This window comes from Colias eurytheme, chromosome 3 (genome assembly GCF_061535395.1).
Source record: "Colias eurytheme isolate Ceu_HAF_F1 chromosome 3, ilColEury1 Martin Lab GWU primary, whole genome shotgun sequence".
NCBI classification, from domain to species: domain Eukaryota; kingdom Metazoa; phylum Arthropoda; class Insecta; order Lepidoptera; family Pieridae; genus Colias; species Colias eurytheme.
Window position 1 is genome coordinate 11,291,903 of NC_142982.1, and position 26,164 is coordinate 11,318,066.

The 26,164-nt window shown below is 39.9% G+C and overlaps 1 protein-coding gene across 1 annotated transcript; it reads left to right on the plus strand.

Annotated features, from left to right (window-relative positions):
• Nucleotides 1-9: 9 nt before the first annotated feature.
• mus101 (mutagen-sensitive 101) lies at nt 10-26,022 on the plus strand. The gene is made up of 26 exons (XM_090120096.1): nt 10-221; nt 532-683; nt 985-1,117; nt 2,534-2,641; nt 2,915-3,052; nt 3,543-3,664; nt 4,164-4,339; nt 4,962-5,059; nt 5,141-5,257; nt 6,103-6,330; nt 7,972-8,146; nt 8,542-8,676; nt 9,048-9,223; nt 12,970-13,142; nt 13,409-13,608; nt 14,045-14,236; nt 14,933-15,046; nt 15,448-15,585; nt 16,392-16,540; nt 21,384-21,485; nt 21,615-21,668; nt 21,870-22,176; nt 22,705-22,838; nt 23,591-23,791; nt 25,001-25,224; nt 25,799-26,022. The coding sequence occupies exons 1-26, from the start codon at nt 132-134 to the stop codon at nt 25,992-25,994; spliced, it is 4,032 nt and encodes a 1,343-aa protein (XP_089976222.1). The 5' UTR covers nt 10-131; the 3' UTR covers nt 25,995-26,022.
• The last annotated feature ends 142 nt before the right edge of the window (nt 26,023-26,164 follow it).

Consider the following 26,164-nt stretch of genomic DNA (forward strand, 5'->3'; position numbering starts at 1 on the left):
TCAGAAATTTTGTAATTTGTAAATAATTCGCGCGCTCCGACAGTTTTTATTTTGTAAGTAATATTTTAGGTACTTACATCAGCAATGCATTTAATTATTTAACTAGATATAAAATATAAAAGTTTAGCAATATGTCGGAAGATATAAACGTGACCTTTATAATCCCGAAAAACTTGGCGAGTGAAGATGATTGTTCCGAAGAAATGAAGTTGGCGTATACAGTAAGTTAAATTGAATTACTAAGTTCTGTTTGTGAATACTGATATAACATTAGTTTAGAATGCATAAGTTGGTTAAGCTTAATCAATGACCTGTTCAAGTATAACGTTTAAGTGTAACTTTATCTGCTTAGCGTAATGAAGTTAAACGAAAGGTTATTATGTTGACGTTATTTTGTTGCAATCATATTTGCTCCATATTGAATCTTAAGTGTAGGATACAAACGATTGATCAATTGAATACAAATATACTTTAAAATGTCAATAAATACTAAGAAAAGAGTCTAATATTCCTGTATATCTATACTTGTAGGCCTGTGAACAACATTCTGGAGGAGGTATACAAGCCCAATGGGTACAGGAGACACAGTGGAAGAAATTTGATGGACTCACAAAAAGAAATGTGTTTGTATTGTCTGATTTTTCCGGTGAACTCTTTGAGAGATTGAAGTTGACAAAATGCTTGTAAGTAATATTTTCTTATTATATTTAAATACGTATTGTTGATAAAACATGCATTTATAGAAAGGAAATGAAGGTTTTATTAGGTTTCATTTTAGAAAATTATGATTTTTAAATATTTTTGTGCAAAATATAAAATATACTGTATTAAAATTTACAATGACTTCTATTGTTGTAATCATGTTAAAGCTTGTCCATTTACATTTTTAAATATACTTATACTTTACATATTATATAGTATTTTGTTTTCTTATTTTTTACACAAGTCAAAACTTTAAAATTATAGTACAATAATTTGTTTTAGATTGGTTGGTCCTCGATGCTTATCGTGCTGTCTCACAGAGGGGACTCCAATACCCTCTGGTCCAGAACCTGTGTATACTATAGCCATGAGAGGCATTGTGGTCACTGCTAGTGGCTTGTCTAAGCAACAGAAGGTTAGTTTTTGTTGAGATATTACATATGATTTTTGTGCAAAATTATGTATTAAAAAAAGATGGGTTGCACTCCGGGAGTGCCAGCAGAAGTGAAAACTTGATTATTAACGTTCAGCATGTTTGATATTTTGGAATGGTATCCGTCTTACGCTTTTTCGATCAGGACACGTGTCCTGACGCGAGTTTAAGATTTTATACCCATTACAGAAAAAGTGCTCAACACTATGTTAGTGAACTTAGCAGATCATTTTTAGCAGATAAAAAAAAAATGTGAGTTCTTATCGCGTGCAGTTGAGTTCTACAGTTCCTGATACTTTTTAGAAATAGTTCTGGCGTTTTTACCTTAAAAAACGACATTTGAAAAAATGATCTGCCAACTTCCCGTAGCAGATCATTTTTAGCAGATCAAAAAAAAAAAATGTGAGTTCTTATCGCGTGCAGTTGAGTTCTACAGTTCCTGATAATTTTTAGAAATAGTTCTGGCGTTTTTACCTTTACAAACGACATTTGAAAAAACCCGACCTGGACCCGGCTTAACGTGATGCTAAGACGTAATGCTACGACGTGATGCTACGACGTGAAGCTACGACGTGATGCTACGGCGTGATGCTACGCTGTGATGCTACGGCGTGATGCTACGCTGTGATGCTACGGCATGATGCTACGGCATGATGCTACGGCGTGATGCTACGGCGTAATGCTACGGCGCGATGCTTCTGCATGATGCTACGGCATGATGCTACGGCATGATGCTACGGCATGATGCTACGGCATGAAGCTACGGCATGATGCTACGGCATGATACTACGGCGTGATGCTACGGCGTGATGCTACGGCGTGATGCTACGGCATGATGCTACGGCATGATGCTACGGCATGGTGCTACGGCGTGATGAAATATGACATAAATAAATTTTCTAGTGTTACGCGAGTATTTCTAAAAAGTATCAGGAACTGTAGAACTCAACTGCACGCGATAAGAACTCACATTTTTTTATTGATCTGCTAAAAATGATCTGCTAAGTTCACTAACATCTCAACACTGCTAAAGAAGTTTTCACTTCAAAAATTATGTATTTTGTTAGTTTTTTTGTGGTATTAATGTGAAGTTTAATAAATAATATTGTGTTTGTGTAATAAGTAAGCTTATAATTGAATTATTTATCAGAAAAATGGTTCTATTCATTGTATTACTTATGATTATACAATAAATATTTATTCTTTCTAATCCTATTCCTTCTTTGATCAAAATATCCAAAACCCACCTGCAGATTTATAGACTTTGCAAATATAATAACATTCTAAATATAAACAGTGTAAGGTTATATTTCACCATATTATTGTATTGTATTATTGTACCCTTATATTATATTATTTACCCAGTTATTTATAAATATATGTTTTGTTATCTTTTAGGAGAATATTAAAAAGAAGGTGCATTGGATGGGAGGTATCTACAGTACAGTATTGACAGAAGAGACTACACATCTCATCTCTGATACAGTTTTATCAGATAAATATATTGTAAGAACAAACTGTTAATAATTTTTTTTTGTAGTTAATGTGATAGTGTTTTTCTGTCTTATGTTATATTTGTGCTAGGTTTTTGGGCTATATGCCATCTTCATTTAAAATATTATATCTCTAAAGTTAATAATTTTTATGGCACAGAATTATCTATGTTAACCTTAAGAATTAAGAAAATAATTTATCATCAATATTTTAAGGTGTAATTCATATTTAAATTAAAAATTATTTATTTTAATATGTATATTTCGAATAATAAATGTTTTACAGAAATCAGTGGAAAAAGGTATACCAATAATGAGCGCAACATGGGTTGAAGCTGTGTGGGAGGCATCATTACAATTAAATATAAATGGATCTTCATCAGATTTTGACTGTCATCGCCTGCCACCGTTTACAAATTTGCAGGTAAGTTCAGGATCCATCGCCCATTTTTGCACTTGATTACTATCAAGATAATTTTCCGAGAGATGTGATTGAGAACCATCAAATCAACACATTTTATCCTTGTTACCTCTGTTAGTTACCACAATCGAGAGTTTCGTACAGGAAATTATTTGGGCTTTTAGCTTGATAGTAATCACGTGCAAAAATGGGCGAAGGATCCTGGACTATAAAATTGAGTTGGAAGAATTTTTAATACTTATTCAAATTTTTGTCTGAGATTTCACTAGTAGTATTTTATATTGATTCTCTTGTTAATTCAATTGAAGAAAATTTTTGATTTCATCTTTAAATTATTTTTAATGATGTTTACATAGTTGTTTGTAATTAATAATAACTTAATTTAGTTTTTTCCATTGAACCAATTAAAATACTATTTTTGATAGTTTTATATAAACAATTTATTGTTTCATTCATTTATTTGTCTTTTAAGTTTATTTTATATCTTTGTCAGGTTACTACATCGGGGATAACAAAACGCGAAAAACAAACAATAATGAAATTAGTGAATGAAAATGGTGGATCCTTCTCTGGGGCTTTCCAGAGCGAGACAACAGACGTTGTTGTTCTTACTAAGTAAGTTTCTATTTGAAATATTAAATTTTCTCAAATATTTGCAAGATTTTTGAAGTGAAAACTTCTTTAGCGGCGTTGGGTATAAAATCTTAAACTCGCGTCAGGACACGTGGCCTGATCGAAAAAGCGTAAGACGGATGTTTTTTTTTTAGCCCTTATATTCCATGCGTAAGACGGATACCATTCCAAAATATCAAACATGCTGAACGTTAATAATCAAGTTTTCACTTCTGCCGGCACTCCCGGAGTGCAACCCGTCTTTTTTTATATTAAAATTGTTATTTGTACAACAAACACTATAACAATAGATTCAAATAATTTTATGTATGCAAAAATAATAGATTTTTGGCAACAAAAGAAAATCAAAATATCACGCTAAAAAATATCAAGAAATATTTGTCCAAATCATCAACATATTAGAATTTTTAGTTTTAAATGCAAAGCTACAAATTTTCAAAAATTTATCATCAAGTTTTTTTTTAATTTTATTTTTTTGTAGAGAAGGCATAGGCAGCGAGAAATACAAGGCCGCATTGGAATACGGCAAAGCATGCGTGCTACCATCTTGGGTGATAGATTCCGCTGCCCGTGGTGTTGCTTTACCATTGCTCAAGTATAAGGTCACTGGAGCCTCTACGTCCTCACCACTTGCTGAACATAGACTTCCTGATATGAGTGAGTTGTTTTTATATACATGGGCGATATGAGTGGGTTATGTGCAATATGAGTGAGTTGTGTTGATATATGTTGCTGATTTGAGTGGGGCTTCTATCGCGGGCCTTGAGCGGGACCGAATCCAGAAATTGCGTAACGGAAAACCTCACGCTCCCCACTCCGACGGGCGGAGGTGTGGCTTGAAGGCATAGCATGCAATAGCTTTACCGCAGCAGTCCCCGAGTGCCACACGTCTTTTTTATATAAATGGGTGATATGAGTGGGTTTATGTGTCATATGAGTGAGTTGTGTTGATATACGTTGCTGATTTGAGTGGGATATGTGCAATATGAGTGAGTTGTATTTATATACATTGCTGATATGAGTGAAGTGTTTTCGATATGAGTTTTTTATTGATACACTTTGGTCATATTACCACTGCACAAGTATATGTCGATAGTGCCTCTACCTCCTGCTTACCGCTGATGAGTGAGCTGTGTGTAATTTCAGTCATATAATTAATAACATGAAGGTGACGGTGATACAATACAAAAAGACAAAGTGACACTGGATTTTTTTTATTTCATTTTTTTTTCAATCCATAAGAATCATTGCTTTTATACGAATTTTTATGCATCATCAGGTTTAAATTTCTCGCGAATAACGAACCTGAGGCCGCCAAGTAACTTTGTAGATGAGACACGGTCAGCGGATGTAACCACGCTCTCTGGTAGAGTGAAGGTAAGTTATGTTTAAAATTGGTTGGCTTAACGTTGGTCACATTCTAATTTATTTTGATACGTCATTTTATTCTATTTCCAGCTATCGCAAGAAGTCAAGAAAGCAGATATGTCAATGGATAGAGATATCGTTGAAGCGTTTGAGAATTTTGACATGAGTCTGATCAAAAAGGCTGGACCAATTTTCGATGGATTTTGTGTGAGTATTTATTTTATTTAAAAAGATGACTTTTTTGGTTTTTTTAATACCAGTGTGATTGCTATTATGATATTTAATACGGATTTTTTTAAAGCTATGGCATAGCTTCTATCGCGGGCCTTGAGCGCGGGGACCGAATCCAGAAATTCCGTAACGAAAAAACCTCACGCTCCCCACTCCGACGGGCTCGGAGGTGTGGCTTGAAGGCATGCTATGCAATAGCTTTACCGCGACAGTCCCCGAGTGCCACACGTCTTTTTTTTTAATACTAGTGTGGTTGCTATCATCATACTCAATACGGTTTTTTTAATCTTGTGAATGGCGTGTTATTGAAGTGAAAACTTCTTTAGCGGCGTTGAGCACTTTTTTTGTAATTGGTATAAAATCTTAAACTCGCGTCAGGACTCGTGACCTGATCGAAAAAGCGTAAGACGGATACCATTCCAAAATATCAAACATGCTCAACGTTAATAATCATGTTTTCACTTCTGCCGGCACTCCCGGAGTGCAACCCGTCTTTTTTTTTAAATACTAGTGTGTTGCTATCATCATACTCAATACGGATTTTTGAAGTGAAAACTTCTTTAGCGGCGTTGGGTATAAAATCTTAAACTCGCGTCAGGACACGTGATCTGATCGAAAAAGCGTAAGACGGACTTTTTTTTTTAGCTTTTATATTCCATGCGTAAGACGGATACCATTCCAAAATATCAAACATGCTGAACGTTAATAATCAAGTTTTCATTTCTGCCGGCACTCCCGGAGTGCAACCCGTCTTTTTTTCAAATCTCTTGAATGGCGTGTCATTTTGACGATAAAATATTTGAAATGTTCGCGTGTTACAGATTTGGGTGACGGGCATGGAGGGCGTGTGCCGCGAGCGCGCCGCCGCGTGCGTGTCGCGGTGCGGCGGCGTGCGGTACGACGCGCCGCACGAGCGCGTCACGCACACCGCCGCCGGCTCGCAGCGCGCCGCGCGGGCCGCAGTGCTGGCCCTGCCCGCCGCGCCCGTGCTGCGGGCCGACTGGCTGGCGCACAGCGTGCGGGCCGCCGCAGCGCTGCCGGAGGGGCAGGTGTGTGGGGGGGGGCGTGCGGTACGACGCGCCGCACGAGCGCGTCACGCACACCGCCGCCGGCTCGCAGCGCGCCGCGCGGGCCGCAGTGCTGGCCCTGCCCGCCGCGCCCGTGCTGCGGGCCGACTGGCTGGCGCACAGCGTGCGGGCCGCCGCAGCGCTGCCGGAGGGGCAGGTGTGTGGGGGGGGGCGTGCGGTACGACGCGCCGCACGAGCGCGTCACGCACACCGCCGCCGGCTCGCAGCGCGCCGCGCGGGCCGCAGTGCTGGCCCTGCCCGCCGCGCCCGTGCTGCGGGCCGACTGGCTGGCGCACAGCGTGCGGGCCGCCGCAGCGCTGCCGGAGGGGCAGGTGTGTGGGGGGGGGCGTGCGGTACGACGCGCCGCACGAGCGCGTCACGCACACCGCCGCCGGCTCGCAGCGCGCCGCGCGGGCCGCAGTGCTGGCCCTGCCCGCCGCGCCCGTGCTGCGGGCCGACTGGCTGGCGCACAGCGTGCGGGCCGCCGCAGCGCTGCCGGAGGGGCAGGTGTGTGGGGGGGGGCGTGCGGTACGACGCGCCGCACGAGCGCGTCACGCACACCGCCGCCGGCTCGCAGCGCGCCGCGCGGGCCGCAGTGCTGGCCCTGCCCGCCGCGCCCGTGCTGCGGGCCGACTGGCTGGCGCACAGCGTGCGGGCCGCCGCAGCGCTGCCGGAGGGGCAGGTGTGTGGGGGGGGGCGTGCGGTACGACGCGCCGCACGAGCGCGTCACGCACACCGCCGCCGGCTCGCAGCGCGCCGCGCGGGCCGCAGTGCTGGCCCTGCCCGCCGCGCCCGTGCTGCGGGCCGACTGGCTGGCGCACAGCGTGCGGGCCGCCGCAGCGCTGCCGGAGGGGCAGGTGTTTCAAATCAAACCAGTAGCACAGAATACATAATAGTAGCTAAACGCTACAGAACGGACACTCTCCGCCTCCCGCCAAAATTAAACACTTACCTCACCCCGCACGATCACGCTATAAATGGTCCACATTTTTCTACAAGGACTATCGTCCTTGTAGAAAAATTTGATTTAATGTTGTCAATCTTCGTTGCGTATCCGCAACGAAGATTGACAACATTAATCAAATTGACTTAAAGTAATTTTATTATTTTGGATTTGTGATTATCGTTTTTCGTAGAAAATGGTTAGATATTGTGCTGTTTACGGATGTATTTCATCTGAAAATCTCGAATTTTTTTTACGCTAGTCACAAATGTGCCAACGATAAAGTGTTAACACACACATAACACATTTGCAGTCTCTACAGTGTGACTGTCAAAACGATAATTTTGTATGGAGTGTCCGAGGTGTGCCAGTAGTTCCTGAGATTAGCGCGTTCAAACAAACAAACTCTTCAGCTTTATAATATTACTAGCTTGCCGCCCGCGGCTTCGCCCGCTTTATCTAAAACATAATTAATTATATACTAAAACCTTCCTCTTGAATCACTCTATCTATTAAAAAAAAACCGCATCAAAATCCGTTGCGTAGTTTTAAACATTTAAGCATACATAGGGACAGAGAAAGCGACTTTGTTTTATACTATGTAGTGAGTATAGATAGACCATAGATTGTAAAAAAAATAATATTTTTAATTAAAAAAAAAATCAATATCTCCCTTCCAGTACCTCTTTGACACGCAAGCCACTACTCCCGTGAAATCCCGCAAGCCGCCAATAGAACAAGCGTCTCCAATGAGCAAACGCAACTTGCAACTTTTACATGAACCGCTCAACTTACCTCCTCCGAAACCTGTGGAAGTCGCGCCAGTTGATGATATAGTTAACCATTATTTAAGTCGTGAGTATTGTTATTTATTTGCTAGTATAACGTGGTGATCTGCTTTTTACAGATATGTGAATGTTAATGAAATGAAACAATGATTATTATGTAGTATGTAGGCATTACAAAATTTTTGTACCTCATTAATTTGTACCACATTTCCTGCATTGTTTTGTACGATGAAGTGTTAAAAATAAATAAATGATACTTAATCACTGAGCCAAAAAAAAAAAAAAATGAAAATTAAGACTCAAAATTTTCTAGGATTTCAGAAGGGCACAATAATTTGTATCCATCATGTCCTCTATTTAAACATGTTTTGTAACTTCATAAAAAATATCTTAAATCAAAACTATTCAATTGTGTGTTCATTTTATATGAATCTCTATAGAAAATAATGTGTATTGTTATAGAAAACTTAGAACCCCGAGAGAAAACGCCAGAGCCTGCACCAGTGCCAGTGTCAGATGACGTCACTAATCAGAATCCTGATATCACAGAAGATATCGGAGACGATCCCACTGAAGAAATTGAACAGATATTTAGAGGTAAGTCTTTAATATTTTAAATTAAAGAAAGTAAATTTTTGGCCTATTCAATTTCTTCTTCAATGAAACACTTATTGTTAATAACAATTATGTATATACAAACAAAAAAAAATGTTCTTACGTAAAGTTCAATGAGGGTGGAATTTCGGTCTTTGGAAATTCGACTTTAAAGTCATGCAAATAAGGTTGAATATATTTTGTATATTTTGATTGAAGGCTGTTAAAATTTATTACATTTAGTAAGTTCTGAAGTTATGCCAATAAGTGTAGTCCTTTTGACTAGAATGTTGATAAAAACATTTGAAAACAGTTTTAAATTAAAGTTGTTAAATGATCGAAGATTAAGATTTTTAACACATGTTAATTTTTAGGTATTAAAATCGAAGTGCAAGGTCTAGAAGAAGAAGCGATAAGTGAAATAGGCGCGGAAGTATCAGCGGCTGGCGGTCTGTTGGTCGCGAAGGGGGGTGGGGGGAGTTACCGCCTCGTACCACTCGACTGGGACTGTGATGATGATAGTATTGAATATATCACTGTGTTTTGGATTGTGAGTATAGTTAGTTTTCATTATTGTGATGATGACAATCTATACTAATACTAGCTGTTGCCCGCAGCTTTGCCTGCGTGGAAAAGATAAATTTTCATGGTACAAACTTTCATCCCCTATTTGATCCCCTTGGGGGATGAATTTTCTAAAATCCTTTCTTAGGGGACGCCTACGTTATGACATCTACCTGCATGCCAAATTTCAGCCCGATACGTCCAGTGGTTTGGGCTGTGCGTTGATAGATCACTATATCAGTCACCTATAAGTTTTATATATATAGATTAAAAAGCTGAAGATTTTATTTGTTTGTTTCGTGTAATTCTTTCGGTGTTAGATATCATCACGCTAAGACCAACAGCAGCGGAGCAATTCTGGTAAAACCGCGAGGCTCAGCTTCTATAGAATATATAATCACTGTGTTTTGGATCGTTAATATTGCAATTGGTCGCCCATATAATTTTGGTGGATAGGGTAGTATTTATTTGCATGGCAATTTGTTGGAGAATTATAAGATTATTTATAAATTGTGAAAATACATTTAACGATTTTGAATCGTGGAAGTCTAAGTATCTAAATGTATCTAAGTGTAAATTCTAGAAGTGTTATCATTGGCACAGCTTATAGACCCCCCTGGCTCAATGCTGATATTTTCTTTGATGCACTCACTGAATCTATCTCATCCTTTAGTGCCTATGATAACCTTATCTTGCTTGGAGACTTTAATATCAATTTACTGTGCCCTGTCGATAGAAATACTCTTCGTTTGCAAAATTTTTTGAGTTCGTTAAAACTACAAAATTGTATTGGTGAACCGACCCACTTTACTTCCCATGGTAGTGAGTCTCTTATAGATGTCATCTGTAGTGATGCAACTACCGATAGTGTAACCGTAGACTACATACCTGACCTCGGAGCCCATGCGTTCATTGTCTCTGAATTTAAATTTAAAAAAGATAAGCCACCTATCAAGAGGTTTTCCTTCAGACCATTAAAGGATATTAATGTGGACGAATTTAATAAGTCGCTAAATAACATTCACTGGAATGAAATAGTGCGAATGGCTGATGTGGAGGCGATGGTTAATTTGCTGAATCAGCATATAGTTACTTTGTATGATACCTACGCGCTAAGAGATACGCGCTTACGTTAAGAGATAGGTTTGCTCCGTGGTTTACCTCTAATCTTCGACATTTGATGTGGTTACGCGACAATGCCCACACTCGATACCGAAAAACTAAGGACAAAAACAGATTTGAGGATTACAAATCTTTAAAAAGGCTAGCAAATGTAACTTTATACTCAGAAAAAAAGGCTTATTTTGACAAAAATATTAACTCAAACCTTAAAAATTCTAAAGCTTTGTGGAAAAATTTAAAAAGAACGGTACTTCCGAATTTCAAATGCGGCTCGTATCTCCCTGATCATTTATGCGACGCCGATGGTATTAATGAGCATTTTCTAAATGTTCCGGGATCTAATCAAGTAGAGGAGAGAGACCTCAGGTTCTTTACTAGTAATCGCTTTGGCGAAAATAAGTTTAGTTTTGTCCCCGTCAGCGATTATTACGTTGGTAAAGTCATCCTGGATATTAAATCTAACGCTCAGGGAATAGATGGGATATCTAGAGATATGTTAATCCTTACGCTCCCATATTCACTTAGTGCCATAACAGCTATAATAAATAGATCGCTTACCTCTTCAGTTTTCCCCTCTCAGTGGAAAACAGCTCTAATTCGTCCTATTCCTAAAACGAATAATCCATCGGCGGTAAAAGATCTTCGTCCAATCAGCATCCTCCCATTTATGTCCAAAATTCTTGAAAAGGTTGTCCATGCTCAAGTGAGTAAGTACTGTGAATCTTATAACATCTTTCCTGCCTATCAATCTGGCTTTCGAAAGCGCCGTAGTACCAGCACCGCTCTTCTGGATGTCGTGGACAATCTTTTAAATGCTCGTGATTCTGGCCATGCCTCAATTATTGCCCTGCTCGATTTTTCCAGAGCATTCGACTCCATCAACTTTTCTCTTCTTCTATCTAAACTTGTTTTCTATGGATTTGATGAGAACTGTGTATCCTGGTTCAATTCTTATATTTATAACCGCTACCAACAAGTAGTTATCACTAAGTCCGATGGATCTCATGTTTCATCAGCGTTGTATCCTGTCACAAGAGGAGTTCCGCAGGGATCCATTTTAGGGCCTTTGCTATTCATCTTGTACTCAGCGGACATAGCAAACTGTATAAAGAAGTGTAATTACCACCTATATGCCGATGACTTGCAATTATATCTCCCTATAAACCGTTCTTGTGTTCATAACTGCCTACAGAACATTAATGATGACCTTCAACGAATCTCGGAATGGTCTATGCGGAATTCTCTGTGCCTTAATCCATGCAAATCAAAATTTCTAATAACTGGTACCAAACAACAGATCTCTTACGTATCTATGCACAGTCCTTCCCTCTCAATCGATTCGTGTCCACTTGAGCAGGTCGCTGTTGCACGTAATTTGGGAGTCGTTTTCGACGGAGGCCTTAACTTTGAGAGACATGTCACAGAAATAGTGAGTAATTGTTTTTTCCGGCTTAAGACGATTTACAAAATTCGCGAGTTCCTCAGTGTCGATCTGCGTGTTCGACTCTGTGAGGCTGTCATTTTATCGAAGCTGAATTATTGTGTCGCCGTATATGGTCCTTGCCTTTTGGAACGATCTCAGCGACTCATTCAAAGGTTGCAGAATGCCTGCACTCGTTTCTGCTTAAATATACCTCATCGTAGCCACGTAACTCCTTTCATCAATTCTCTTAACCACCTGAGAATTAAGAACCGTCAAAATCTTTTCTTGGCTTGTATGATGTTCGACATTGTAAAAACTAAAACGCCCGAATACCTTTATGCTAAATTGTTGTGGCGAAGTCAAACAAGCAGAAATGAGGTCAGGGGTGTAGCCAAGGAGTTGTCAGTGCCGTCACACAAAACTGCAGCATTTCGTGGGAGTTTCAGATACGCTGCTACCAAATGCTGGAACAATATACCACCTCCTATTAAATGTCTGCAGACTAAATTTAGCTTCCGACGTGCATACAAAAAGTATCTCATGTCGCTTCAGCTTCTTTCCCCGTAAGCCGCACTGTATCTATCTTTGTATCCCTCTTATTATTCATTCCATATTACACTTGTATAAACATTATTTTTTAATTACTCTTCTGTCCTGATCTTCTTGTGACTTTTGAAATGTATGTGTGTGTATGTACTATGTATATACCAACTTTCTTTCATTCTTGCATTTAAATCTTTGTAAATAATACCATATTAATAAATATTATAATATTATAATATAATATTATTATATCTATTTATACTGCCTATTATATTATTTTTTATTTTATTTCTGGTTTAAGTTTTTTCTTTTTTTCCATTTTTTTGGTTCCATCTGCCTTCTGGGTTCTGGCAGAATAAACAGCGTCATGAGTCAGCCGACTCATGACATATGCTGAGCCAGGACCCTTTCACAGCCATAACACTTATTAGCAACCTATTTACTTATTTATTTATTATGTATTAAATTGTCATGTGTTTGGTGTTTTTTATTTGTATTTTTTCTATGTTAAGTATTGTGATTGTCAGTTGTAATAATGTGTTATTTTTGTGAATAAATGTTTGTCTATTGTCTATTGTCTATCCATTTGTCCATCTTTTAACATAACTTTTTCTCTCATATGTTAAAGTTCTCTTGCTCAACAGAAAGACTGTCTCAGTCAGCAAGAGCTGGTGCCCCTCCAGTACTACCACCGACCTGTCTCCATACCGCAGACGTCTGGCCCCGGTCCGTTACACGGAGTGGTGGCCAGTCTCAGCACTTACAGTGGTCTCGAGAGGGCATTCCTGGACGAATTGGCCAAGTTATTGGGAGCTACGTGAGTGTTTCTTGTATTATTGCCTCGTTGTTGATCTTCTGTTGTGACGTGTTGTTACATGTTGCGACGTGTTGTTACGTGTTGCGACGTGATGTTACGGGTTGCAGCGTATTGCTACATGTTGCTACGTGTTCCTGGATGTCGCTACGTGCTCCTTTATATTTCTACGTGCGGTTGCGTATTTGGTAATTGAATTGTCATTTGTTATATTTCTCCTTAAATTACTATTTTATTTGGATTCAGTACAAAATGTTCTATTTATACAGGACGCAACTGCGCTTCTGCCGGCGCACGACGGCCACAGCTCTCGCGTCGACGCACTTGATATGCCCGACAGCGAGTGGAGACAAGTACCTGGGCGCGGTGAAGTGGGGCCTGCCGGCCGTGCGGGCGGGCTGGCTGCGGGCCTGTGCGGCGGCGGGCCGGCGGGTCAGCGAGCGGCCGCACCTCGTTGGCGATACTGTTGGTGAGTGCGCGGCGGGCTGGCGGGCCGGTGGGTCGCGGCTGTGTGTCCCCCGTGTGAGTGTTCCGCAGCCTGCCGGCTGCTGCGTGACGTCACAGGGACCGGTGGGTCACGTGACACGTAATATTTTAGGTTTATAGACGTAACCCCCGTAATGTTTCGTTTAAAGTGGTTAGTCTGAGTTACAATATATTAAAATGATTATTATAATTTTCTGAACTAAGTATATAAACCACTTGTAACAAAGCTTTTTTGTAGATTTGAAATAAATTAACTTTTGACGTGACAACGTCTTATAATTCGATAAAGCCGGCTACACGCACGAAAAAACATGACTCATGCGGCATTACCTTGCTCTGAGGCGTTCCATGTCAGGCTTGAAGTGCGAGCGACTTTACAGACAACCAATTTTTTATTTATATTTATTTATCGATTTCAGCACCAATTCTAGAAAATCCAGAAGAGTCCCCACAAGGCAAAGAGCTTGATAACAAAAGAGAGACAGGGATGGATATAGGAAAAGACAAGCAGCAAGAGAGAGACAAAGAGAACGAAATGTTGCCGCCCGCTGATACACACGTGCCGAGGAAGAGTTTAGCGAAAGATGATACGCCAAAGGCTGATCAAAATGGTAAGAAAATATTTCAATATTTATAATTAAAAAAAAAAAAATCGAGTCCGACTCGCGAAAATATGGGTTCCGTACAAATAAGCAATTTTTTTTTATTATATGAATCGCAATATTGCGATATTATAATAAAGTGTATATTTTCGATGAATATGGCGCTACATCTGGCCACAGACCGGACTCGATGGCGTCAATTAATTAACAACCCTGGTGGTAGGAGTCTCGATCCTCAGTAATGAGGGAACGACTAAAGAGAGAAAGAGAGTATATTTTCGAATAATTGCAGTAATAGGGCCCCGTTTTACCCTTTTTGCATGGAACCCTTAAAAAGAAAAACACTGTTGTTGAAATTTCCTTATAACGAAATTGTGCTAAGGAATGGACAAGGATTTTCTGTCATTGTGAAAAATTCCATACAACTTCTTTGTTAGAAGATTAAAAACCAATCCCTTTAGGCTATTGTTTCAATATAAAAAAAATTGGTTGTTTGTAAAGTAGGTTTACGATCGAGATGTTTACGTGATAACATAATGCAGTGGCAGCGCTCGAGATAAGACGGGAGATCGGTCCGTCTCTCTCTCGTTATACCTGCGATCGCGCTCGTGAGGTTTTGGTGTGACACAAGTTTCTGAACATGTCACCCGACTAAAACGATTTTAAAAACGTTATCACGTTAACAATATAAATAAATAATTTCAGACGACATGTCACCCGCGTCACGGTACATAGCGATGGCCCGACAGGGTCTCCTCGGTGGGGACTCGCAGGAGACACCGAAAAGGGTGCAGGAACTTCAAGAGGCTGATAAACAAGGTAAATTTATTTGAGATATCATAGTCAAGGAGATATCTTTATAACCAAAATTAAGAAATCTGTAATTAATTGTTCACCTAGTTTTTGAAATTAACGATTTTTATTCTTTTTTTTTTCATTATTTAATCCGCACACACTCAATATGTGAAGAATAATAGAAATGTTATAAAACTTTTAGACCTCAATGTTAATAAATATCAAAATACCCACATAAGTTTTTTATGAGGGTATTTGAATATATTACATTGTAAACCGTTATAAATCGTTTAGCATTAGGTTAAATGGTTTTCCGTTTTCATTATTTATTTATTATTCAGGGAAAATATTTACAATTCTTAAATACGATTTTAAGTGTTTTTTTTTTCAATTAAAAAAATATAATAATCAATTCACATGAACAGAAGTAGCAGTACGCACACCAGACGAAGCTTTATCCACACCAAATTTAGCCGTATATAGTCCTACAACCCGGCGTCGCTTGCAAGCGTTAAGACGCGGGGAAATGCCCTCCGACCCGGTGCGGACGCCTACCGATCCTTGTGAGTGTAAGATTAATTAAAAAAATTACTCCATGACGCGGACGTGACGGTATTGCCATGACGCGACCTTGAAATTTTAATCTCAACGCGACTAATGAAGTTTCACATCAAAATAGTTCTGCTTTTGGTATTCTAGTAGGTTTGATAAAGAAATGTAGGTATTTATCTTGTGTCATTATTTGTTAAAAAATAGGTAAAAATTAAGTTGTGCTTTGGATGTTCTCGTAAGGAATGTATATATCTCCCATTTATTAGTATTTCATGTTTTTCTTCTCGCTAGTGTAAAAAATTGTGCCTAAATGTGATGCTTCTTTTGTAATTGCGGTTATTTTATTATAGATCAAAAAATGAACTGTCCCATCTCTTGTCGTCGATAAGTAGAGGATTAGTAGGGTATTTTTACAAATCCATTTTAATTTTTTGTTATCTCTGAAACTACGTGATTCGATTAGAAATTTATGAATTGAAAATGGCCAAAAGCGAATATTCGTAAAATTAAAATCAAAGAGGCAACATAATTTACAGCGCCAAATATGTCCTTACAAAGTTTTCTCCCAATCAGGTGTTTCGTTTGATAATCCTAATTAAATGTTTTTTAAGCTATTGCATAGCTTCTATCGCGGGCCTTGAGCGCGGGGACCGAATCGAGAAATTCCGTAACGAAAAAACCTCACGCTCCCCACTCCGATGGACACGGAGGTGTGGCTTGAAGGCATAGCATGCAATAGCTTTACCGCGGCAGTCCCCGAGTGCCGCACGTCTTTTTTATTTATTAAAAGTAATAATAATAAATGTTTCTCTTTCAGTCGCGCGACAAATAGAAACCCCAGATAGTGGTTTCGGCGCTGCCTTAAGGCCGGGTTCGGGAAGATTATCTCCGGAGTCCAGGAAACGATTGTGGAAAGTGGTCAATGAGCTGCCGTCGAAACAAGAGCCGCCTAAGGACAAACAGACGGTAAATGTTAGGGGGAGGTTTGGGGTAAAAGATAAGATATGAGATTGGGATAAAGAGATATATTTATTTTTAACTGTAATGGGATGAGATGGTGAAGCTCCGCCCGGTACGGAGTCCGAATGCGAACTGAACTGTGTGTTAAAACTTAAAATAATAATTAATACAATATAATAAAATATGCACCATCGACGCATTGCATTCCGGGAACATGTACCTATTGTCTGTACGATTAGGTAATCGTACATGTTCCCGGGGGAGAAAAAGGTGAAGGTTAGTAACTTGATGAAAGATGAACTTAAAACTAACAAGGTGATATTACAATTTTGTGTCTATTTACTAAATGATTGTGTTAGTTATGATTACAAGATGAAGATACAATAATTATAAGATTAAGATACATTTGTTCTTTACGATAGGGTTACAAGATTATGTTACAATTGTTTTTAATAATAGCGTTACAGAGATTCACTTAAGTTGGGAAGGGAAAACACTCGAAAGATCATGTTTATTTACGCGCACTTTACACTCACTATTTCACTTATCACACAATCACTTTTCACTGGGGTTGGAGGTGGCCGGGCAGGGACCGCGACACTGGTCGCAGCCTCCACCGCCGGCTCTGCTGAAGCTCGTCGACGACGCAATTGTTTCCAAAACGTTCTTATTTCCACAAACAACCACAACAACCAACATTCCAATTAAAATATACTCATACAGCTCCCATATCAAACGAATCATTCATAAATAAAATGTTATTATATTAATATTCCATTTCGCCGAACTCGTGCGCACGCTGGCTGTAATATTATAGCGTCGCATTGTGTTTAAATGTTGTCTTATCATGGGACATATTGTTTCGAGATATGAATTCTTTGTTTTAATTTCTTCCTTATCATAGTCGGTAGATTCATTAATAGTATTTATATCATAGTATTTACGAAGGTAACAGTGAGCTTAACAATAGATCGTTTCATAGTAAGATAGTAAGATAATTATAATCATCACATTATTTTATAATGTAATCTCATCTTGTAAAGGGATCAAAGATTTTCGATATTTCGGACAAAAATTATCGCTTTGTAGGATTTGAGATCAATTCCGCCGTAAGCCCGTACTTAAATTGGCGCATCTAACAATTAGGATTTGAAGGTCTTGTTGCAGATTAGGCGCTCTATACATGAGATCATTAAAGGTTAATAATTAATTTAACGTTTTCGAGGATGCTTGGCTGTAGTTGATGACTCCGCGCGTAAGGTGCGCGGTAGGTGGCCACTGGGCCTTAAGTCGGCGTGCGACACACAGGGTATCATATGTCCGAGTTCTTTGTATTCCAATATGAATAGCTTATACTCGCATGCTAATTGAGGTTGTTTCATTTATTTGTTTTCTGATTACATAAATTAGGCGATACATTTAAGATTTTGATGCACCCAATTTTTCTTCGAAATTTTCTTTTAAAGGTCTTCCTGAGATAGATTTAAAGTAAGATTTAGAGTAAGGTTCATCCTTCATTTCCTATAACTGCTGGATGTTGCTATTTAAATTAAGATTATATTGATATATTCATTTTAACGGGGTATTTTTGTTAAAGTTGAGATTTGTGAGCACTGATCTAGAAGCGCTCTCATGTTAAGGTGAGATCCATCTGCTGCTTGAACCTTGATAATTACAGTAGCTAGTAATAGGTATTTCGCTGGGGTCACATGCAGGAAGGGATACTAATGTGTTCATATTTTCTTGTTGCTGGCGTAAAGGTTTCGAACGAGGCACGTGGAACCTCGAACGTGACGCTTCCGGTGTCATATTTTGTGACGTGAAACATTCATGTAAAAGGGTATTATGATTTTTATTACATTGCTTACACAATATCTGTGAAAAGCATTTCATTCCTTTGTGGTAATGTAGGCAGTTGAGGCAAAGTTTCATGTTTTCAACCATTTTTCTTCGCTCATAAGGATGCATTTGTAATAACGTCGGACATGTATAAAGGCGATGTTCGCTAGAATTGCACATCGGACACCGCTTGCGTTTTACATTTGTTATAATATTACTGGAATACGTTCTTTGTGAAATAGCATGATTTGTAAAATATGGATTATTATAACTCTGTTTAAATTTATTATTATAACCTTTAGAAAAGGATGATTGATTTTTATAGTTTCTTAAATGTGTATGCTGATTTGATGGTTGATTAAATGCTTTTGTAGTGTAGCTTTCATGCTTTTTTCGTGAGGTCTCTAGCGTCATAAACTTGGTTTCTAAATACTGTAAAAAGTCTTGCAATAAAGGTATTTCTCTGGGCGACTTTAAAGATTGCATATAATCATTGTATGTTTCTGGGTCTAACTTCTGAGATAATATACAAAAAAGAAAAGGGTCCCAAGATGATACGTTAATTCCAAGGTTTTCGATTGCATTAATGCTCTCATATGTTACATCATGAATCCGTTTAATATGTTGATACGACTGATATTGAATGCTAGGGATATTTAAGAGATTATTAAGATGAGATGTAAAGATTAATCGTTTATTATCATAACGATGACTGAGAATATTCCAAGATATGAGATAATTGTCGGAGCTGATTTGGAGATGTTGGATCATTTTTTCAGGCTCGCCCTTAACTTTACTCTTGAGAAACTGTAACTTTTGTGCATTCGACAGTGACGGATTATTGTGGATAGTCTCCGTAAATAGATCTTTAAACGAAACCCATTGCATGTAATTTCCTTCGAATGTAGGCAGCTCTACTTTTGGGGTTGATTGCTCTATATGAGATAGAGAATACATCTTTTTATTAATATCTTTTTTTAACTTATAGTAATGTTTTTCATAATTAGTAAATTGTTCTTCATATTCAGCGTTCGTTCCGCTCAATTCGTTTTCTAATTCCCAATGCAAGGTATCAATTGCCGACCAGCGGATTTGCAAGGACTTTAGGATATCCTCAAATTCCCACTTTTCCGACATAAGATCAAGATTTATGTTTGAAATAGTTCGCAGAAAAGCCTTAAAATTAGTTGTTTGTTTTTTCATAAGCTCTTCCGTTTTATTCATATTAGAGATATTGTTGGGAGGTTTTTCTTGATATTCATGAGAGGTTGACGGGGTTTGAAAGGTTGGAGGTTGTAATTCAGGGTTTTCTAAAGATTTATAATTTTGCAAGGCTGTCTTTATGTTATTGTATTTTTTCTTAATTTGATCATATCTATTGAATGCAAAATACTCATGAGAGTGATCGTTAAAAGATAGAAGTATCATATGGTTGTTGTGGAAGTCTACAAAATATTGTTCTAGCGTTTCTAGTCTTCGTCGTATATAATCGGAAGTCTTTCGCTCCGCTCCATCCTTTTTAAAGTTTATATGTAGCTTATCCAATGCATCTATTAATTGCTCTTGGGTAGCTAAAATATCCTCCATCGACATGTTTCAAAATAAGAGATAAAATAAGAAACCTTACTTGGTTAGCTTCAAGTTACGCTTACGCCGCGCCAAGATGTGAATTATTCCGTCGATGTGTAGAGATGCGATGCCTTTCCAGGGCACCAATGTTGAGATATGAAGATGTGTGGTGCCTTCCTAAAGCACCGAGGTTGAGGTATGGTGTCCCCCCAAGACACCAGGGTAGAGATGTGGAGATATGTGTGGTGCCTTCCAAAAGCACCGAGGTTGAGGTGTGGTGTCTCCCCAAGACACCAGGGTAGAGATGTGAAGATATGTGTGGTGCCTTCCAAAAGCACCGAGGTTGAGGTGTGGTGTCTCCCCAAGACACCAGGGTAGAGATGTGGAGATATGTGTGGTGCCTTCCAAAAGCACCGAGGTTGAGGTGTGGTGTCTCCCCAAGACACCAGGGTAGAGATGTGAAGATATGTGTGGTGCCTTCCAAAAGCACCGAGGTCGCGATGTGATCACGGAAACCAGAACCACGCACACAAACACAGCACAAACTTTATGCACACTTTTTGTCCCGGTCCCGCAACTCACCGTTTGCTCGAAGGACCAATGTAATGGGATAAAAGATAAGATATGAGATTTGAGATATAAGATTGAGATTCGAGATATATTTCTTGAATACATTGGGATTAGATGAGATGGGGTTTGATGACGCACCGGGCGGAGCTCCACTCCGCCCGGTGCGGAATCCGAATGCGAACTGAAATGTGTGTTAAAACTTAAAATAATAATTAATACAATATAATAAAATATGCACCATCGACGCATTGCATTCCGGGAACATGTACCTATTGTCTGTACGATTAGGTAATCGTACAGTAAATATGAATGAATAAATTGAATAGAACTTTATTGCACACAACGAAAGACATAACATAAAATAATATACAAACAAATTGTACAATGGGATTTTAACTGTGTAATTTGTCATGATTAGCAGTAACATCAATTTATTTTTCCGAATATTTAAGTTATCTAATATATAGATTACTGCAGAAATTTTCTATGAAAAACGAACATACAAAAAAAAAATATGAACATTAAAATTTCGTAGCCTTTATTATAATAGAAAGAAATATTTGAATTGGCAAGAGGAGATATTATATAGATCTTATTATGCTTTGGCGAAATGGCAAAAGCATCTACCTCATAACTCATAGAGTCCTGCATAGCTTCTATCGCGGGCCTTGAGCGCGGGGACCGAATCCAGAAAATCCGTAACGAAAAAACCTCACGCTCCCCACTCCGACGGGCGCGGAGGTGTGGCTTGAAGGCATAGCATGCAATAGCTTTACCGCGGCAACGCGCGGCGCTTTTTATTATAAATTAAGTAATAATAATATTCAATGCTAATGTTTATCCTAAAATGTAATAAAATTATTATTTACAGCCTTTATCGGAGATAATGAATCGATATCTCGCGCAGTTCAACGGCAACTCATCTACTCCACCTTCAGGCCACACCGTTGCTCCAAGAAAATTGCATTTACAAGTGAGTTAGTTAGTGAGTGAGTGTGAGTGAGTGAGTGAGTCAGGTAGTTAGTGAGTGATTGTGAGTGAGTCCTAAACTCAAGAAACATAGTTATTAAAGCGTTTTTACATTATAATGTTTCCTTTTAAGGATGATGTCGAAACACCACCTCCTAAAATGGCCAGAATGTCACACACTCATCAAGTAAGTACATAGTTCATGTTAAGTAATTTTTTTAATTAGTTAAACTCTATAAAAAAATAAATCTAATTCTCATAATTGATAAACATTTTCATTATTTTAAACTAGTGAGCCTAATTCGGCTGGATTTAATTTTTCGATCCTTCGAATCCGCACCTTTTTCGTTATAGCTATCTCAATTCTATTCAATTTATTATCAATCAGAGTCCCAGCTGTACGAACATCAACGAGGATGCAAGCGACAGCGCCATTAGCAACAACAAAACCAACATCAACAGCACCAACAATAAAAGCAACAGCAATAGCAACATCAACACTCCTAGCAGTAACATTAAAAGCAACAAAAGCAACACGTCTAGCAACAACAGCAACACGCCTAGCAACAACAGTACCAAGTCAAGCATTACCGCGGCAGTAGATGCTCAATTACAGCAACTAAGTGCGGCATTAAGTAACCGACTCAGTTCGCAGCGAGCGAAGCGAACGCGGGAGTCTGTTAGTGTTACGCCTGGTGAGTTATTTTGAACCTTATGTGTACGTGATATGGTCGATATTTGTTCACAAAATTCAGACATCAATAACAACAGCAACAAGTCAAGTGTACCACTAGCAGTGATGCTGAATTTTGAATTATATGTGTATAGTTATAAGGTTGATTTTTGTTTGCAGTGCCGATATTTGTTTGCGATGTTTTATTTAAGTTTGGTTACAGTATTTGTGAGCTAATCCAATACAGAGTAGCCCACCGTCCTATACCCGATGTAAGACTTAAGCGCGTCACACACGGTGAAGATACTATAATATTTTATGTTAAGATTCTCTAATATAAAATATAACAGTGTCTTAAGGTATCCGGTATCAGCGTTCTGACCATCATTTTTCTTTTTGTCATTGCGTACTAAGACCCCTGTATAACCGCCATCCTGTTACAAATGACCCGAAATTTTGTGGGTACATAGATAATATAAGGTTCGACACGAACATAATATATTTGCGATAAGTTTTAGAAGATACTTAGTACTAAATACGTTTTTTTCAGTCCAAGGTCCAGAAGTAGAAGCAGGTCCGGAATCGCAACCGAACACAGTGGGCTGGGACGATACAACGCCACAGCGTACTGACGCGGCCACACAGCCAGACATCAAGCGTTTCATGCTGTCGTCTAATGTGGATGTGAGTTTATTAAAAAAAAAAAAAAAAATTGGTACAGCCACAGAATATAATAGGTACACATAATATAAGGTTGCCTGGAAGATATCGCTTCTTAGCGATACGGCCGCCTATATTGTACCGCATCTTATTACTCTGAGTGTATTACTTTTCTTTGTTTTGTTATGTGTGTGCAATAAAGTGTTTATTATTATTATTAATATATATAATAGTACTGCGTACGGAAGGTTCACTCCCTAACAAAAGTCAACTTTAGGCATAAATAATAGCTGTATAGCTATAATAGATTAGGGTTGGTACTCACCATCGATTTATCATAGGTACGCGAATACGTCACGCGACCAACGCAGTGAGCGTGAGTTTCATGCAAATAACATTGGCCCCAAATGTGAACCCTGGAGTACTCCCAATGGAATTGCATTTTTTTTTAGAAATTTTACATTGAATTTAAACGTTGAATACGATTCAGAGGTACAGAGAAACACGCCATTGATGGAGTGACCCATGGATACCCATTTATGTAATGTTTTTGAGCAATATTTCATGGTCAAATAAATCAAACGCCTTGCTGAAATCTTTTTATATAAAATCTTACTATCTCTAAAATAAACCTCACCAAATTTGTTCTGGTATATTTCTAAGCTTATGACAAACAATAATATTCCATATGAGGTTTACATTTGTGTACAGTTTTGATCTAGTCCCGTGTTACGTATTTTCCGGCATTTTTCAAGTGTCATCATGGAACATTCCAGAATCGCGAAGAGATTATCGCTATGATAGAGCACCTCGGCGGCGAAGTTTGCGAGGGAGCAGAGTTGGACGCGAACGCTACGCACCTGCTGTGCGCTCTGCCCGGGCGCAGCGAGAAGATGCTCTGCTCGGTGGCGGGCGGCAAGTGGGTGCTGCACCCCGCGTACGTGGCGCGCAGCAGAGCAGCGGGCCGCTTGCTGCAGGTGCTGCTCAATACTAACTAATGTCACACTATGTGCTCTGCTCGGCGCAGCGAGAAGATGCTCTGCTCGGTGGCGGGCGGCAAGTGGGTGCTGCACCCCGCGTACGTGGCGCGCAGCAGAGCAGCGGGCCGCTTGCTGCAGGTGCTGCTCAATACTAACTAATGTCACACTATGTGCTCTGCTCGGCGCAGCGAGAAGATGCTCTGCTCGGTGGCGGGCGGCAAGTGGGTGCTGCACCCCGCGTACGTGGCGCGCAGCAGAGCAGCGGGCCGCTTGCTGCAGGTGCTGCTCAATACTAACTAATGTCACACTATGTGCTCTGCTCGGCGCAGCGAGAAGATGCTCTGCTCGGTGGCGGGCGGCAAGTGGGTGCTGCACCCCGCGTACGTGGCGCGCAGCAGAGCAGCGGGCCGCTTGCTGCAGGTGCTGCTCAATACTAACTAATGTCACACTATGTGCTCTGCTCGGCGCAGCGAGAAGATGCTCTGCTCGGTGGCGGGCGGCAAGTGGGTGCTGCACCCCGCGTACGTGGCGCGCAGCAGAGCAGCGGGCCGCTTGCTGCAGGTGCTGCTCAATACTAACTAATGTCACACTATGTGCTCTGCTCGGCGCAGCGAGAAGATGCTCTGCTCGGTGGCGGGCGGCAAGTGGGTGCTGCACCCCGCGTACGTGGCGCGCAGCAGAGCAGCGGGCCGCTTGCTGCAGGTGCTGCTCAATACTAACTAATGTCACACTATGTGCTCTGCTCGGCGCAGCGAGAAGATGCTCTGCTCGGTGGCGGGCGGCAAGTGGGTGCTGCACCCCGCGTACGTGGCGCGCAGCAGAGCAGCGGGCCGCTTGCTGCAGGTGCTGCTCAATACTAACTAATGTCACACTATGTGCTCTGCTCGGCGCAGCGAGAAGATGCTCTGCTCGATCCGAAACATAAATATTCATCACTTGTTGCCCCAGCAGATGTTGTTCCTTCTATTGCCACCTTTTTCGTTTTTTCTATGTTAAAAATTTTAAATTGCTCGATCCGTTCTCTCTCGAGTTTTACGCTAAGCTACAATTTTGGCATTGTAATCAAAAATCTTATCATTAAACAAAAAGAAGCCATTTTAATTTTACAAACAACAGCCTATTAATTTTTATCGAAATCTTATCATAAAACAAAGCTGTCACTTTAATTAAACGGACACTAAAATGTTCACGCTTTTTTATACACAGGAAGAAGAATACGAATGGGGCAACCCTCTAGCGACCTCCCTCCCCCCCCTTTCCGGGGGGGAAGCAAGCCTAGCTCGCGCTGCGTATCGCTGGCGCAGTGCTGTGTCCCGCGGGGCCCCGGGGCCCTTTGTGGGGCTCGTAGCATTGTTACATGTACCGGCGCCGAGGAGGAGATTACTGGCGAGACTGTTGGAAGCCGGTGGTGGAACTGCACCTGATGAACAGTAAGTTCTTATTTCCTGGTGATAAGGGTTATATTCGCTTGGCGTGTCTTGTGATGAGGCATGAACAGTAAGTTCTTATTTCCTAGTGATAAGGGTGAGATTGGCTTGGCGAAGTGTCTTGTGATGAAGGACGATATTGGTGGATGTAAAGTAAGTTCTAGTTGCGCTGCTGCACGTGCTGCTGATGGCAACGTGCTTGATATTCAGCGATATGATAGGATAGTAGACCTTTTGGTATTGTTATAAGGACGATTTTGGTGGTGATACTGAGCTAGTGAGTACTACTACTAATGTAGGAATGTCGACTTTATCGTACTGCGATAGGGTTGGTATTACCATATCAAACAATAATTGTATCATCCAATGGGCGGCTGTTGACCGATGTACAGTGAGTATGATGTGGGAATGTCGATCTTATTGTACGGTGATAACGCTCAAATTACTGTCATTCAATTTTCATAAAAAAAATCCTTTCTGAACGTGTTAACAACTAAAAATGCTACAGAGAAGTTTCATACATTTAAAAAAAGAAACTAAACTAATTTTAATCCAAGTAAATTTAATAATTTTCCAGGCCACCTTACTCCAACGACGAAGTAACAGTCTGCTTTGCCGATGTGAAGCGTCTCCCACTATCAGAACAAGATACAAGGTGGCTGATATCTAAGAGAATTCCCGTGTGCGCTCCTGTGCTATTATCATCGTATCTAACTGAAGAAACACCCCCTAATCCATGGGAACACTGTCTTCCGGAATTTAGACCTAATTGAATGGAAATAAAGATTATTTTGTATTGAATTTGTGTTTTATTTCTGGAATTTTCGATAGTCTTAAAATTATTGTTCATCAGTATTTTGTACTTAAATTTCTATGTAAGTCAGGTGCAGTTAATGTAAAAATTAATTAACCCATTGAGCCCCGAACGGCTCGATCGGGCCAC

Excerpts from the sequence above, each read along its gene's own strand:
- mus101 (XM_090120096.1), top strand. The coding sequence starts at position 132 with ATGTCGGAAGATATAAACGTGACCTTTATAATCCCGAAAAACTTGGCG. Across the intron at positions 13,609-14,044 it reads CCTCGTTGGCGATACTGTTG|CACCAATTCTAGAAAATCCA; the intron begins GTGAGTGCGCGG and ends TATCGATTTCAG. Across the intron at positions 25,225-25,798 it reads GGAACTGCACCTGATGAACA|GCCACCTTACTCCAACGACG; the intron begins GTAAGTTCTTAT and ends ATAATTTTCCAG.